The following is a 13193-nucleotide window of genomic DNA, read 5'->3' on the forward strand; positions in this document are numbered from 1 at the left end:
TCGCTGCAATGCATCAAGAAGGAAACTGAAATGAGACTGCTTTCATCCAAACCTTACTTTGGACTTTGAAACTTGGCAAATGTTAAGGGGGGGGGGGGGGGGGGGGGGTTGCACACAGAAACACACACATGCACACACATTCCAACCTGGAATGTATTCATAATGTGTAAGCCAGATTAATCATTTTCATTTGAAATAAAGTTTGAGATGTTTTGTTGGAACTTAGCACCATTGTGATTTTCAATGCACTATTTTGGTACAATGAGCACATGCAAGTGATATAGAATTTTTTATGATAAACCAAAATTATAACTATAGTATTAATAGAAATGTGCAAAACTCAGCTAGATTGCCTCTTCAAATATCCGTCTTAAGTTTTAAGTTACATACCTCACACGGTTTATAACATATTTTGCGGTGGCTCCAAGTAGAGAGGTCAAATTACAACTTATATTCAAATTATATGAATACACAAGAATTCTAACTAAAATGTAGTTAAAGACCAATTGACGCTTCTTCCTTAAGTCAGCACCTTATATTTTGGAACAGGCTACTCTTAACCACACTCACCTTTTTACACAATCCAAGTAGGTATGATGGTGATCATCATACTCAGAGTAAGCATGATGTGCAAGGAAATACTATTCTAATTTCTTCCTGCCTATGCCCTGCCTACAAAATACCCCTCGTCTGACGTATCGGTCTTCATTCGTACAATTTCAGTGTGTATATTATGGTTTGCTCTGTATTAACTTTTTCATTTGCAATCATCAGAAGTAAATGATAAAGTATATGAAATATAGCAATGATAAATAATAGTAGAATATTGTATAAACAGTTAAAAAAAAGGCAGATTAAGAAATACAAATAAACTATAAAGTGTCTTAAGTAACAAGTGAAAACCAAAGTGTCTTAAGGTCTTAAGTAACAAGTGAAAGATAAGGAGTGCACAACAGTATGAAAAAATATTGTACATGTAGCTGTTATGAAATATTACACAGTTAAGAACGTATATATAGATAAACTATTACAATTTACAGTAAGTGGGTGAGATTTTTTTTTCTTTTTAAGGTTTTAAGATTTTAAGATAAGAGTATATGATCTTGTAGTTAATAAACCAACCACCCCAAACACTGACTGAATTGTGCACGCCCAAAATTATGGCATGTTTACTTTCTCCAAATCACAAGGATATGAAACTATTTTTCTACTCAATGTCAGTTATTAAATAATCTTTCTTCATGAGTTATTACATTCTTTATTATAACTGGCAAATTGACTTTTTAAATGTTTTTATAACCTCTACAGGAGCTCTGTTTAGGCTGCGGTATCATTTATCATCATTACTGTTGCTTGTTTGTAACAGCACATGAACCACTACCGCCGCTGGTTGCTTTGTTCCCTCAAAAGGCCCGTGTTCAGTGCAAGCACAGCTCCCTCAGGATAAAGTGATATATTTCATAGGAAGACTGAGACAGTTTACAATCTATTGCAAAAAACAAAAAAAGCAAATTGACTCATTTAATACACAGCCAAATTCAGGTTTAGAACTCTAAATTGTCTATTTGATCACAACACTTTCTTTTTTGCTTCCTGCTCATACTAAGATTTGTGACTTATCACAACTGGATGGTCCAAATGGACAAGCATCACTATTTTCACCAGTTTCCCTGAAGTAGCAGGTCTTACAGCCATCCCCAACATTGTGGAGCTGTTACATACCCAGTAACTCTTATTTTGGCCATCACAACAAAGCTTGTAAGCTAAAACTGAATGGCATAGCAAAGCGCCCATTTGGTGCTCTGTGCAAAACACCCACACAGCTTAACATTGAATGAATTTGCCGAAATTTAAATGTCTCCAAATTTCACTCCAGAATTTTTATTCAGTTATTTGATACATCACTCCATAAATCAAAATCAAGTATACAATCAATATTATTATTATTGACATAATATATGCAGCTATGCTGTGGGTATATTTTGGTTAACAAAAGATTTCCATTTACAGTAAATAACCAATTTATTTAAAAACTTTTAAAATAAGATATCTTGTAAATGTATTCTGAGTATATCTGGGGGTGGGTGTGTGGGGCTTCTTGTTTGGGTCTGGACATTTGATGGAGACACACTGAGATAAAAAACAAATAATGTATACTTTCCCAAGTAGAAATATTCTTTATGCTTGCATGGGATTAAACCTTGGGTATTTTGATGCCAGTCAACTGGTTTGGAAGAGATTTAATAGATTTACCTCCAATATATCTCCACATTTTTTGTATAATTATTATGCCTTTGTCTTGTCACGATCTATAAAATGGTTGCCACTGTTTATTGCCCTTGATTCTCCAGTCATATGATTGTCTTTGTAATGCTATCCATAAATATTAAAATTTAATATGAATGTAAAATTATTCACTTTTGTTCATGATATTGCATACACTTTAGCTCTTCATTATCGTAGCATTATCCCAGCAGCTGTTTCATTGCAAACTGAAAGGATAAGGCTCCCTATTAAAAAAAGAAAGTTGCATTCTACATGACACTTTTCAAAGCTTGTTTTTCATCTAGTTGTTTTAAATATGCCATAAATATAACCTTAATGATTTGTATCTATTATGTTTGGGCATACAAGGAGAGGATTCTTGGCTTGATTCTACCATTGAATGATTTCCTCCTCAACGGTGTTCTCTGGCCCTGCTGAGCCCTCTGGCAGCTCCTATCTCCTCCTTTAATTGCTCACCCTGGAAGGGAATCGAGGGAGCTCGGCATTTAGGAGGGGAAAAACGTCTCCGTTTTTATCATGGGGCTCGAATGATGCTCACCCTCAGATGCTGACTGGGGAGGAAAATTGCCACAAGGGTGAAGATAGGTTGTAAAATATTGTAATGATGCTCTGTCGGGCCTCTGAGACAACAGGATTTTTTTTTTAAGATGTAATAAGTGAAAAACATTTTTATATAAAATCCAAAAATACTATGGGGTTCTGTCTCAGTCATGATAAATATTGCTGAAGATATTTTTGATGCATACTGTTAACCTGTAATGACATGAGGACCAGAGACAGCATGTGAGAAGACACTTTGACAAACAAGTTAAAACTCATCTTATGAACAAATGTTCATATTTTGATGCTTTCTGAGCCGCAAATTTTGGCTTGTGATAAGTTGCTGGGGTAATAGGTCAGGTTGGTGAGGTCAGACAAGGCTCAGGTTGATTCACGGTGTCACTGAAGGAACATAGGTTGTTGAGGTAGATGCTGCAGGAGATGCAGGATGAGGAACACATGACCTTACAACCATTTCTCCCACTACTGTCAGGATTCACCTGTTCTAATTAGTGGAAAGATAAAATGTCTCTTTTTGTGTCCCTGAGGATAACTCTGCACAGCCTCCTTTATCTCTGCGATCGTTTACAATGACTTCAGTGATGGAGGAGTATAGGTGTAAGCAGGCCTTTAATGAGAAGCCAAGGTTAGGGGGAAGATGGGAGGAGTCGACAGCCTGCTGTGATTGAGGACAGAAACTCGGGGCTGTGAGGTGGAACTCCTGCTGTGGAGAAATTAATCAGGGTATCAGCCTATTTTGAGGTTTGGCACCAGAAGGAAATGACTGCAATCTTAGTGTGTGTGTAAATATTACCATCTTCCAAACATGATCATTTTATTTTGTAATGTAATGTTATCTGTTTTTAGAGTCAACCATACACACAAATACATGCGTATGTAGCATAAAAACACTATGTAAATTTATATATCTATAGACTCTATAGATATATACATTTACATTATGTTTTTATGTAGATAAATGGTGGTGGGCAATTATTTTGGCTGGCAGGCCACATTTCTTATTTTCATGCACGGGCCAACTAGGTATCATGTAAATTGAACCACATTAAAATTGCAATTTTGAATTTAATTTCATGTCATTTAAATCAAATTACTAATTTCATATTATATTATATTATATTATATTATATTATATTAATGTTTAATGATTTATTTTTTGGCATTTTATTTCATCTTTAAAATCATTAATGATCATATCAATTTCCCGACACCATGGTATGGAATCATCCACACTAAATTAAACAAAAGGAAAAAATAAGGAGTTTCTGAATTCAATATGGATTGAAAATACTTATTTGAATATTCAAAGAAAATTGTTTGGTGAGACGGACAAAAATCAAAACGGGCCATGAAATGCCCAGGTAGAGACACACATAGACATATACAGGATATGTGTATATAAATAGACAGATAAAATATATAGATTTGTACATGGAAGAGGTTTAAAGCATTGCAACTAACAAATATATTAATCTTCATACGAATTATAAGTTGAGAATACTTTTATCAGACAGAGGTAAATATTATCCAGTCAAAGTCAACGTTCAACATGTAGAATGTCTCAACAATCACATTCAAAAGTAATGGGTAAATTTGTGTTTCTCATGTTTCCTATTTATTGTAAGTGGTTACTTGAGGGTTCACAGCCGCTGGTTTGTGTAACTGCGGTTGAACTATTTTTGTGCGTATTTTTACCATTTGTCTGCTTGCTGCTGCGTTTATTGACTCCAAGATATCCAATAATATAATAGGTGGTTTGAGAGGAAGTGGTTGTTCCCCTGGCGACCGATGACAATGCAAGAGCAGGGTCAATGTCAGAAACTATGAAACTGAGGACAAAAAATATGAAGGAACAAGAAGATGGAAAAGAAAAAAATGTACCAACTTCACAGTTCACAGCCTGGATATTGCTTTACAATCCTGAAACCACAGGATGCGACACAAATGTAATTTCAAGTGAAACACACACACACTCACACACACACAGGTGGGGATAATTGCTGCCTGTTGATGGAGCTGATGCTGGGCACCGTGTCTTAATCACAAACTTTCTGAAACAGATCTCCCAGGCAAACATGCTTGGATTAGAGTGTTTCAGATGCAGTATTGTTTACACCACAAAGGGTGTGGCCACTTTAGGTTTCGAGCCTCCAGTCATTCCTGGCCTGATTTTTCCTGAATAACAACAATATCAATATCAAGATAGGTTGATGACTAACAAGAGATTTAAAAGGATTATGTGTTCATGTTTGGTGTAAACTCAAAAATTAATCACCACTTTAGTCAGAGATGTAAATAGGTCAAAGTATCATCAAAACTGAAATCATTTATGATATAACATGGGATAACTGCATTCATTGCAAAATGCTACATAGTAGTCGTGTTACTTTCAGCCAAAGAGCTTTCTTACCTTGTGCTATGATATTAAACAATACATATATGCAAACAACACAAACCTGTGAGACAGTATTGCCGACACATTTATATTTGCTGTAAAAAACAAATCATGGTAGTTAGTTTTCTTTTCGATTGTGTTCTAGTTCTTCAGAAAAATGTTCCATTTTCCTTTTACACTGTTTTGCCAATATCTTTTCATATAACAGCTTATTTATATGTAAATAAATGAATGGCAACTTAACCTGCTCAGTATTTTGCTGACATAAGATAATGCGGTATAATCTCAAAGGGTGCGGGAGATCGATGATACGCTGCGTCACCACTTGCGGTAACGGTCGTTTGTTAATAAACATCCAGTCGAGCTGGTTCATCCCAGTGTGATCCGGCAACCAGAGCAGGGTCAGGGAGCGAGTAATCAAAAAAGTTGATCGGTAACAGGCAAAACGTTTAATTCCCAAATTATAAGCAAGACAGGAATGTGACTTATTGCGCGCCATGGCGAGCGCGCCATGGCGAGCGCGCCATGTCCAACTTCCATCGCACACTTGTGGCTGAGGCTTAAAAGTCTTGGATGTGGAAGGTTCAAGCTGTAATTCTATTTTTACTAATCATGTAATAATTGTTACAATTATTATAGTACTTCTCAGGGCAGTGACGTGCAGTCAGGGGAAGCAGGAGAGGCCGGGCCTCACTTGCCAATCTTGGAAAGTAAAAAATGGTTTAATGGTTAGATTTATCTGTGGTTTGCGCAACAAAGGTATTTTTCATTTAACTTCACCAGTTTTCTTTTTCAAAATTGCTGGATTTACACATTTACTGTTCACTGAGATGAGACGTGCGGTGAGGCTGCGGACTGTTGAGCCTCAACATAGAATGCGCAATGACGGCCGACTGCTAGCATGCTCAGCATCAAGACCGTATTACTGTCTCTCTTAAAACATTTAAATACTTTTGCTTGATGAATAACATTTTTCAATGTAGCGTTTTTTTTTTGTCAACCATTGTGTGTGTGTTACTAGTTTCTTGTGCTGAGCGATCATAAAACGGCTGCGAGGAGCCACTAAGTGAGGCACCCAGTTCTCCTGCCTCATGGTAGCCGGTGCTTCACCAGACATGAACCTCATCATGCGTCACTGTCCCGGGCATCTCTTCATCTGCAAGCCTTGTTCCCATTTTTTGTTCCTCTTTCAGCACCTGTTGATGGACAGCGACATGAAATTTCGATTACACGCTCAGGCAAAACGCAACCCACGCCACACCCCGCACCAGCCAATGAAAAGTGTCCACGCCCTTCCCAAACTTCTCTCAAAGTATTTATTATTATTATTATTATTATTGTTATCAATTTAAATTTTCAAATTGAATCTCCTCTAGTTGTTTTAAGTCGTACAAGTATATAAAGTTAAAAAAATAAATAGTGAATACTTCCATTGATGACCATCAATTCATCAATGACTTTTTCAGTCAAATTAAAGAATAAAAAGGCAAAACGCCAAATTAACAGGACGGGTCAACAAAGAATAATAAACAAGAGTTATTTTTGATACTACTAAATTCACCATGGACTTTCAGCAAGGCGCGCCGGGTTCACTTTTGGTTGTCCAACATTTTCCTGCCGGCACGAATAGTCCCACGCTGCAGTTCTTATCGGAGAAGTTTGTTTAGAGTAACTGGATTATTTTATATGAAGACTTGCTTAAGATTTGGTAATGAGGAGTTTTCTGTTGGAGAAGACCATTTTGTATTAAAGGAGACCTTCGAAAACGTTAGCAGCGAGTTAAAGAGTTTTTTTTCCTGTCTTTATGTGGTAAACAACTCCTAGCAAGAACGTTGTGCCGAAACCCGAACCTGCACAGAATTGTTGAATCTGTTGAACTAGGAGGTAAATATTCGTGTGTTTGTTTTTTAACTATTATTGAAACGAAAGAACAGGGTGAACGACCGTAAAATGTCGAATTTACCTAGTTTTGACGTGGTTTTGTTTGATAATTCCGAGTCTACAGACTTAGCTTAAGTTAGCATAGCCTTTGCTAGCTCAAGGTGAACTCACGTGTAGTTTAGTTGTTTTGATTTGACAGTGTTCGAGATGGTGCAGTTTAGCAGCAATTATCGTTTGGTAGCTTGATTTTGTACGATGGAGCTCACTGATAAAAGTGAGTGTGTCGAAGAGGCTGTCGGCCTAGTTGATCCTTTCTTCATAGAGGATCCTAGTTCTTCTGAAGATGAGGAATGGACTTGTTTCTTGAATCAGAAGCGTCACAATGGTTCTAGACGAGCCTCTCAGCAGAACAGGGAAAGCTCTCCCCCGATCCTCCTTGCTTTTTCCACCACGCCTGTGCGGGGAATGCGGGACAAAACCCCGAGTTTGGTGTCCAGCTCTGAGGAGGAGGATGAGGATACTGATGAGCATATTGAGGATTGGATGATGTTGGATGGAGAAGTGCAGGAGGGAGACTCGAGTATCCAGCTCAACTTGAGCTACTGGAGCGACATCAGCTCTGCAAAGAGCTCTGAGGATGAAGGTTTGTAAACATTTTTTTCTCTCCATTTTCCCCACCAGCACATCCCTGAAGATTTTAGGAGCAGCGAAGCCACAAAGATTATGCTATTAATACGATATTTTCATTTTACTGAAGGTTTGAGTGTAAAGCCTGTTGACGGTGGCTGGGCTGTATCTCAGAAAGACAAGGTAATATGTTTATATATGTACGTCTATACATTTTCAGAGTTAACATAGGGTGATCTTTTACTTCAGAGAAAATAAATAGTCTTCTGCCTGCTTTTCTCACCAAGCATATACTTTGTTTTTGGATGGTATATAAAATTTGATAATATTATTCTCAAGGATTCCGCTGTTCAGCCTCTGCCCAGCCGCTTTTCAATGAGGAGCTATTCCCTGACCTGTCACATCTGCAGCAGAACGGGGCATCAAGCCAGAACCTGCAACAGAAAGGTACTGGAACATATATTTTTACTTGCACTCTCCCAGTATTCTATACTTTTGAACTGTCATTACAGTTAAAAAGGTAGATTTGCAGAGCTGTAATTTTTAAAATGTCATTTTCAAAAGTACTATTCTCTAGATATAAGTTTCCGCTCTGCTTATTAATCCATTCACTTTTGATTGTGTTCACACACCAAAGGGTTGATCAACATGCTACTTAACTGGCAGCCTTTATGTACTAATCCATCCATCCATCCATCCATTTATTTGATGTTGACTAGCTTGATAAATAATTTCCCTAGTCATACTTCATGTACTAATTTGCCCAATCAATCCTGGTTTAGCTGATTATTTTTGTGTTGTCTTAATAAATCACTACACAAAAGAGCACTTACAGGTGGGTGCTCTGTTTCCACTAATCTTGGATACATCAGATCACTTGTAACACATTCTTAAAATCCATTTACATGGTTGCAGAAGCGCCCCACTTGTATCCTTTGTGGAGTCAAGGGACACGTTCAGAGGGATTGTCTGTCCCGCATCTGCTCCAGTTGTGGATTGGCTTCACATGGCGTCAGGCCTTGTGAAGATCCTCCGGTATGGAACCAGTACTGCCAGCGCTGTGGAATAATAGGACACCTATCCCATGTGAGTTTTTATCCCCACATCAGACTCCTGTGAGTTTGAGCATGTATAAGTTATCAAGGTGAGGGAAACCTATAAGCATAAGACTTTTGTTGTTGTCGGCGTCATCATCGTCTTTTTCCTCTTCTTTTCCGTTAGTCTGTTCCCTTTCGTGGTTGCCATGGCGAATCGCCTGCCTCCATCAAACCCTCTCTTCTCCATTCTGTTCGCTAACATCAACTAACTTCATGTCCTCTGTTACATCCATGTATTCCTACCTCAGTGTATCCATTATCCCTCCTCTGCACATGTCCAAATCATTTCAGTCTGACCTCTGACTTATATTTCCATTTACTTCTAACATGTGCTGCCCCTCTGATGGACTAATTCCTAATCCTATCGATCATTGTCACTCCTTCACAGAACCCCACCATTTTAATCTCTTCTACCTCCACCTCTGCTTCCTGTCTTTTTCTCAGTGCCACTGTCGCTAAACCGGACAACATTGTTCATTTTGTCCGTCTTTCCTTTCGTTGTTGCTGATACTCTTTCAAACGAAAATTACACACTATACTGTTATCCACCAATTGTAACCTATTGTGCATACATGTGTGTATTTCAATTTTTACTGTGTTGGTGATATTCTAATTTCTCACTGAATTTGTGCCCATCCTCAGTGATGCATGCATATATAACAAACTCACTGAGCCAAACAGAAGTTATCTTGGGTAAGGAAACTTCAATGGTATTTGCTGAGTGAGACAAAAAGTTGTTGTATCTCAGTTTCATTTCAGTCTGAAAATATTTCTGAGCCTTCTGTCATTTAATCTGAGTTCCTGTTGGGTCACTTCACTGATCCAGTTGTCTCCTAAGGGGTGGATTCAAGACGACGATTGTACAATAACTACTGAGAGAAAAAAAGCCTCCGGAAATGCCAGAAGGAGCATCAGATACTCCCCGAGGCATTTTAGTAAACACAAGATGGCTGCTGTTGCCAAAACAGATTGAATGATTTGGATGGTTTATTTGCCTTAGATTATAAAACAAACAAAAAACATTCTTCCGATGAAAGCATCGAATAAAGTTGTGCATACAGTCCATTTTTTTCTGTACCATGATCCGTTTCTGGCATTGTTCATTCCTTTACCGAGGGAGACCACACCAGTTCTGGGTGATGGCTGGCAAGTTGCTTTCCTCTTGCATGTGTCCAACCTCTTAAATCTTGGGTTCACTGGTGTGCCCATTTTTGATTTCTTTATTTGTGTATCATTACTCAGACGAGTAATTCTCCGCTCTTCTTTCTTCAGGTGTGCCCTGATACATGGAGACAGTATCACTTGACAGTGAGTTGATATTTTAAAACTGATATCCCCCTTTTTTTTTAATTTACAATATTTGAAGCTTCAATACATTAGTCTTTCTGGCTCACTATGTAAATGCAACCAGCTTCATTTTTGGATACTTGAATGATTCTAATAAATGTCATATGTTGTAACAGGTTTTTATTAACGTAGTATATTTTACAGCATGTTAAGTTGTAAGGTGTCAGCTGATATCATTGTTTTGTGTGCATTTTTTCAGACCAGGTCACAAATTCCCCTTAAGCCATGGACAGTCCACACTAGTCGTGATAAGAACCGCTATGCTCATTGTTACAACTGTTCTGTCAGAGGTCATCATGGCTATGTAAGTTACTGATGACAGCAGATCCATGAGATATCACCTTCACCATTTCACATTAACACAAGCTTCTACATGTTTTTTTTCATTTCATCAGCATCCCTGATCTCACTGCTTTGTCTGCCTGCCTTCCTTCTTTTTCCTCTTCTTTTGTATCAGGAATGCACTCAAAGAAGGATGGTTAGTGGGCTTTTCCCCACGCTGCCTTATGTTTGCCACTATGACACTAGAGAAGACATCCTTCAACATCATACCAGGTTGCAGAAAGGAGCAAAAGGTAGTATTTCATAATCGAACCATGAAATGTGTATTTTCCGTAGCCGTAGTAGGAAAACTCAAAGAAAAATCTGTCCACAAATACTTCTTACCTGTAAAACAAAAAGTCATTTTCAAATCACAAAACCTCATTGTCTTGAAAAGTTGTCCCTCGCATAACAGAGCGGATCAGTCTGGGAAAGATTTCACTGCATTTTATTTCAATAAGCAGATACATTCTCAGCATTGTATATACAGTTGAAATTCCTGATAGTCACAGTGCCAGTTCTAATGAATCCCTACTTGCTTGAATGGGGGAACCTGAGAATTGTCATTCTCTGTAATCACTATGCACTTACAACTCTATTATTTTCTGAGTAATTGTGCTGTATCTATTTCTTGATGGCAAATAATGTATTTTGTTTGGCACTGCCTTGAACACAGTCAATTGTTTCCATAGATGACTCAAGTGGATGTTGAGATGCACTGATTACATGGTCAGCAGTTGGCTTATTATATTGTGTAAAGTGAACAGATAAAACACATATTCTAAGAACAGTTTATTTCACTGTTATACACGCCCCTTCATAATGCAGCAGTTTAATTACCTCTGCCATTGAAGCCATGGTTTGTACTGCAGTAATTCAGAAAAAAAGAGCAGAATCCTTGGTGAAATATGTCAGAGTGAGAATTGACCAATCATGTGGTTTCAGTGTTTTATCAGACTGCCTTGATATTTTCTGACCGAGTGAAGACTCGTCCCATTTGGCCTTTTATTCTCAGACCAAAAGTGGAAAATGAAGGATGCATGTTCTTGTTGAACGCTTTTCGTGGCAACTGGACTTGAATTCCTTCCCTTGAAGAACTTTTACTTCTCATCCGAGGACGAAAAGAGAAAGAGAGAATATTTCGACAAGCATTAACCATGACCTGGATGACAGAGAACATCTATAGACATAATATACTCAAAACAGGAAGCCGTTACTTAATCAGTCTAAAAGGAAAATAGGGAGGCATCAGTGAACTGTGACACAACAGTGATATTAGACAGAAACACAATTGAAATTTCAATGAAATTGTGATCGCAATATTCAAATCAAAGCATGGGCGGCACGTTTTTCTCATCAACATATAGAATAAATAATGTATCAATCCATGTTGTTTCCTTTTAGTACCTGTGAACAGCGGATCTCACCAACTATCAGAAGCACGACAGTTGTCTGATGTGACAGAGGGGAACACTGACGAAAAAACAACAATCCAGGGACGCAACAGGAAAAAAGAAGAGGCCCGCAGACAGGCTGTGAGGAAAAAGACCTGGCCAGAAAGGCGCAGAGAAAGACAGCAGGTCAAGAAGCTGAGAAAGGAGGCCCAAGCCAGAAGGGAAGGAGGACACATTGTGAGGTCCATGGGTCAATCTGATGATCATGCTTACAAGGCACATGTACTCAATAGTCATGAACGATTGATACAACCTCAAGGAAAAAAGGAGGAAGGAATTTGGCGGAAGAATCAAGAACAGCAGAGATCCAGAAAGCTATCTGCCTCAAGGTCCCCATGGTGGCTTTGACACAGATGGAAAAACTATTATTTCACCAAAGCAGTGGAAAGTTTCTTTTTTTTTCTTTTTTACTAATTTTATAACTTTGTTGTGTTGTTCAATATTTATTAATTTTAATACATTAAGTAAACCAGTCAAATGATTGTCTCCTGTGTATTTCAATGAATATACCCAGTAACCTTAATGTGGTCATAAGCACATGAACTTTTCTGGTACTCTCCCAGCTGAACACAATATTACAGAAGAAAAACCTTTAATTTAATTCTTAACTGCTCTTAAGGAGATCGGTGTACCTCCCCAAAGTTAAATGTTATTTTTGTAACATAAAGGCTCATTAATATTAAAATTGAAAGCCAGATTCAAGCCCTAGAAGATGATGTGGAGTGGTTGGAATTGATTATAATGAAGGGTAATACGGAGTGAAACGGAAAATTATGCTTTATAAAAACCGTTGTGTTTTTTTTTTTAATTTTTTTCGTGAAACGTTGGATTATTATTGTTTGAAGTTACAGGTAACTAGTGAAAGACACAGCAAATGGATTTTAATTGCTCCATCACGGACACGGCGACTTACAGTGAAGCAACCGTTCATGTCCTATTTTTGAGGATTAAAAGTTAAAATAATTACTGAGAGCTGAAGAGCTGTGTGAAACAATCGTGTCCAAAGAATTAACATTATTTCTGGTATGATGCTGCTAAATTATTAATGAGCCTGAACAGCTGTCAGAGCTGTACCAGACAGAAGCAATCAAACCGGGTAACAAATCCTCACTCAAAATTCATCGCCACGACTTAGTCTTTAATAAATATTATTTTTTTCGCATAGTGTATCAATTGCAAAAATACTTGCCGTTTTATTTTATACCATTTATCCGCATGTGTACA

At 37.8% G+C, this 13193-nt stretch overlaps 1 protein-coding gene across 1 annotated transcript; it reads left to right on the plus strand.

Annotated features, from left to right (window-relative positions):
• Positions 1-7247: 7247 nt before the first annotated feature.
• LOC147227687 (zinc finger CCHC domain-containing protein 7-like) lies at positions 7248-12436 on the plus strand. Its single transcript, XM_086158300.1, has 8 exons — positions 7248-7766; positions 7881-7933; positions 8090-8197; positions 8666-8836; positions 10120-10155; positions 10394-10498; positions 10652-10769; positions 11920-12436. The coding sequence occupies exons 1-8, from the start codon at positions 7379-7381 to the stop codon at positions 12315-12317; spliced, it is 1377 nt and encodes a 458-aa protein (XP_086014426.1). The 5' UTR covers positions 7248-7378; the 3' UTR covers positions 12318-12436.
• Positions 12437-13193: the final 757 nt, after the last annotated feature.

Source organism: Fistularia commersonii, chromosome 13, assembly GCF_037954325.1.
Source record: "Fistularia commersonii isolate RoL2024-O1a breed Wild chromosome 13, RoL_Fcom_v1.0, whole genome shotgun sequence".
NCBI lineage: Eukaryota > Metazoa > Chordata > Actinopteri > Syngnathiformes > Fistulariidae > Fistularia > Fistularia commersonii.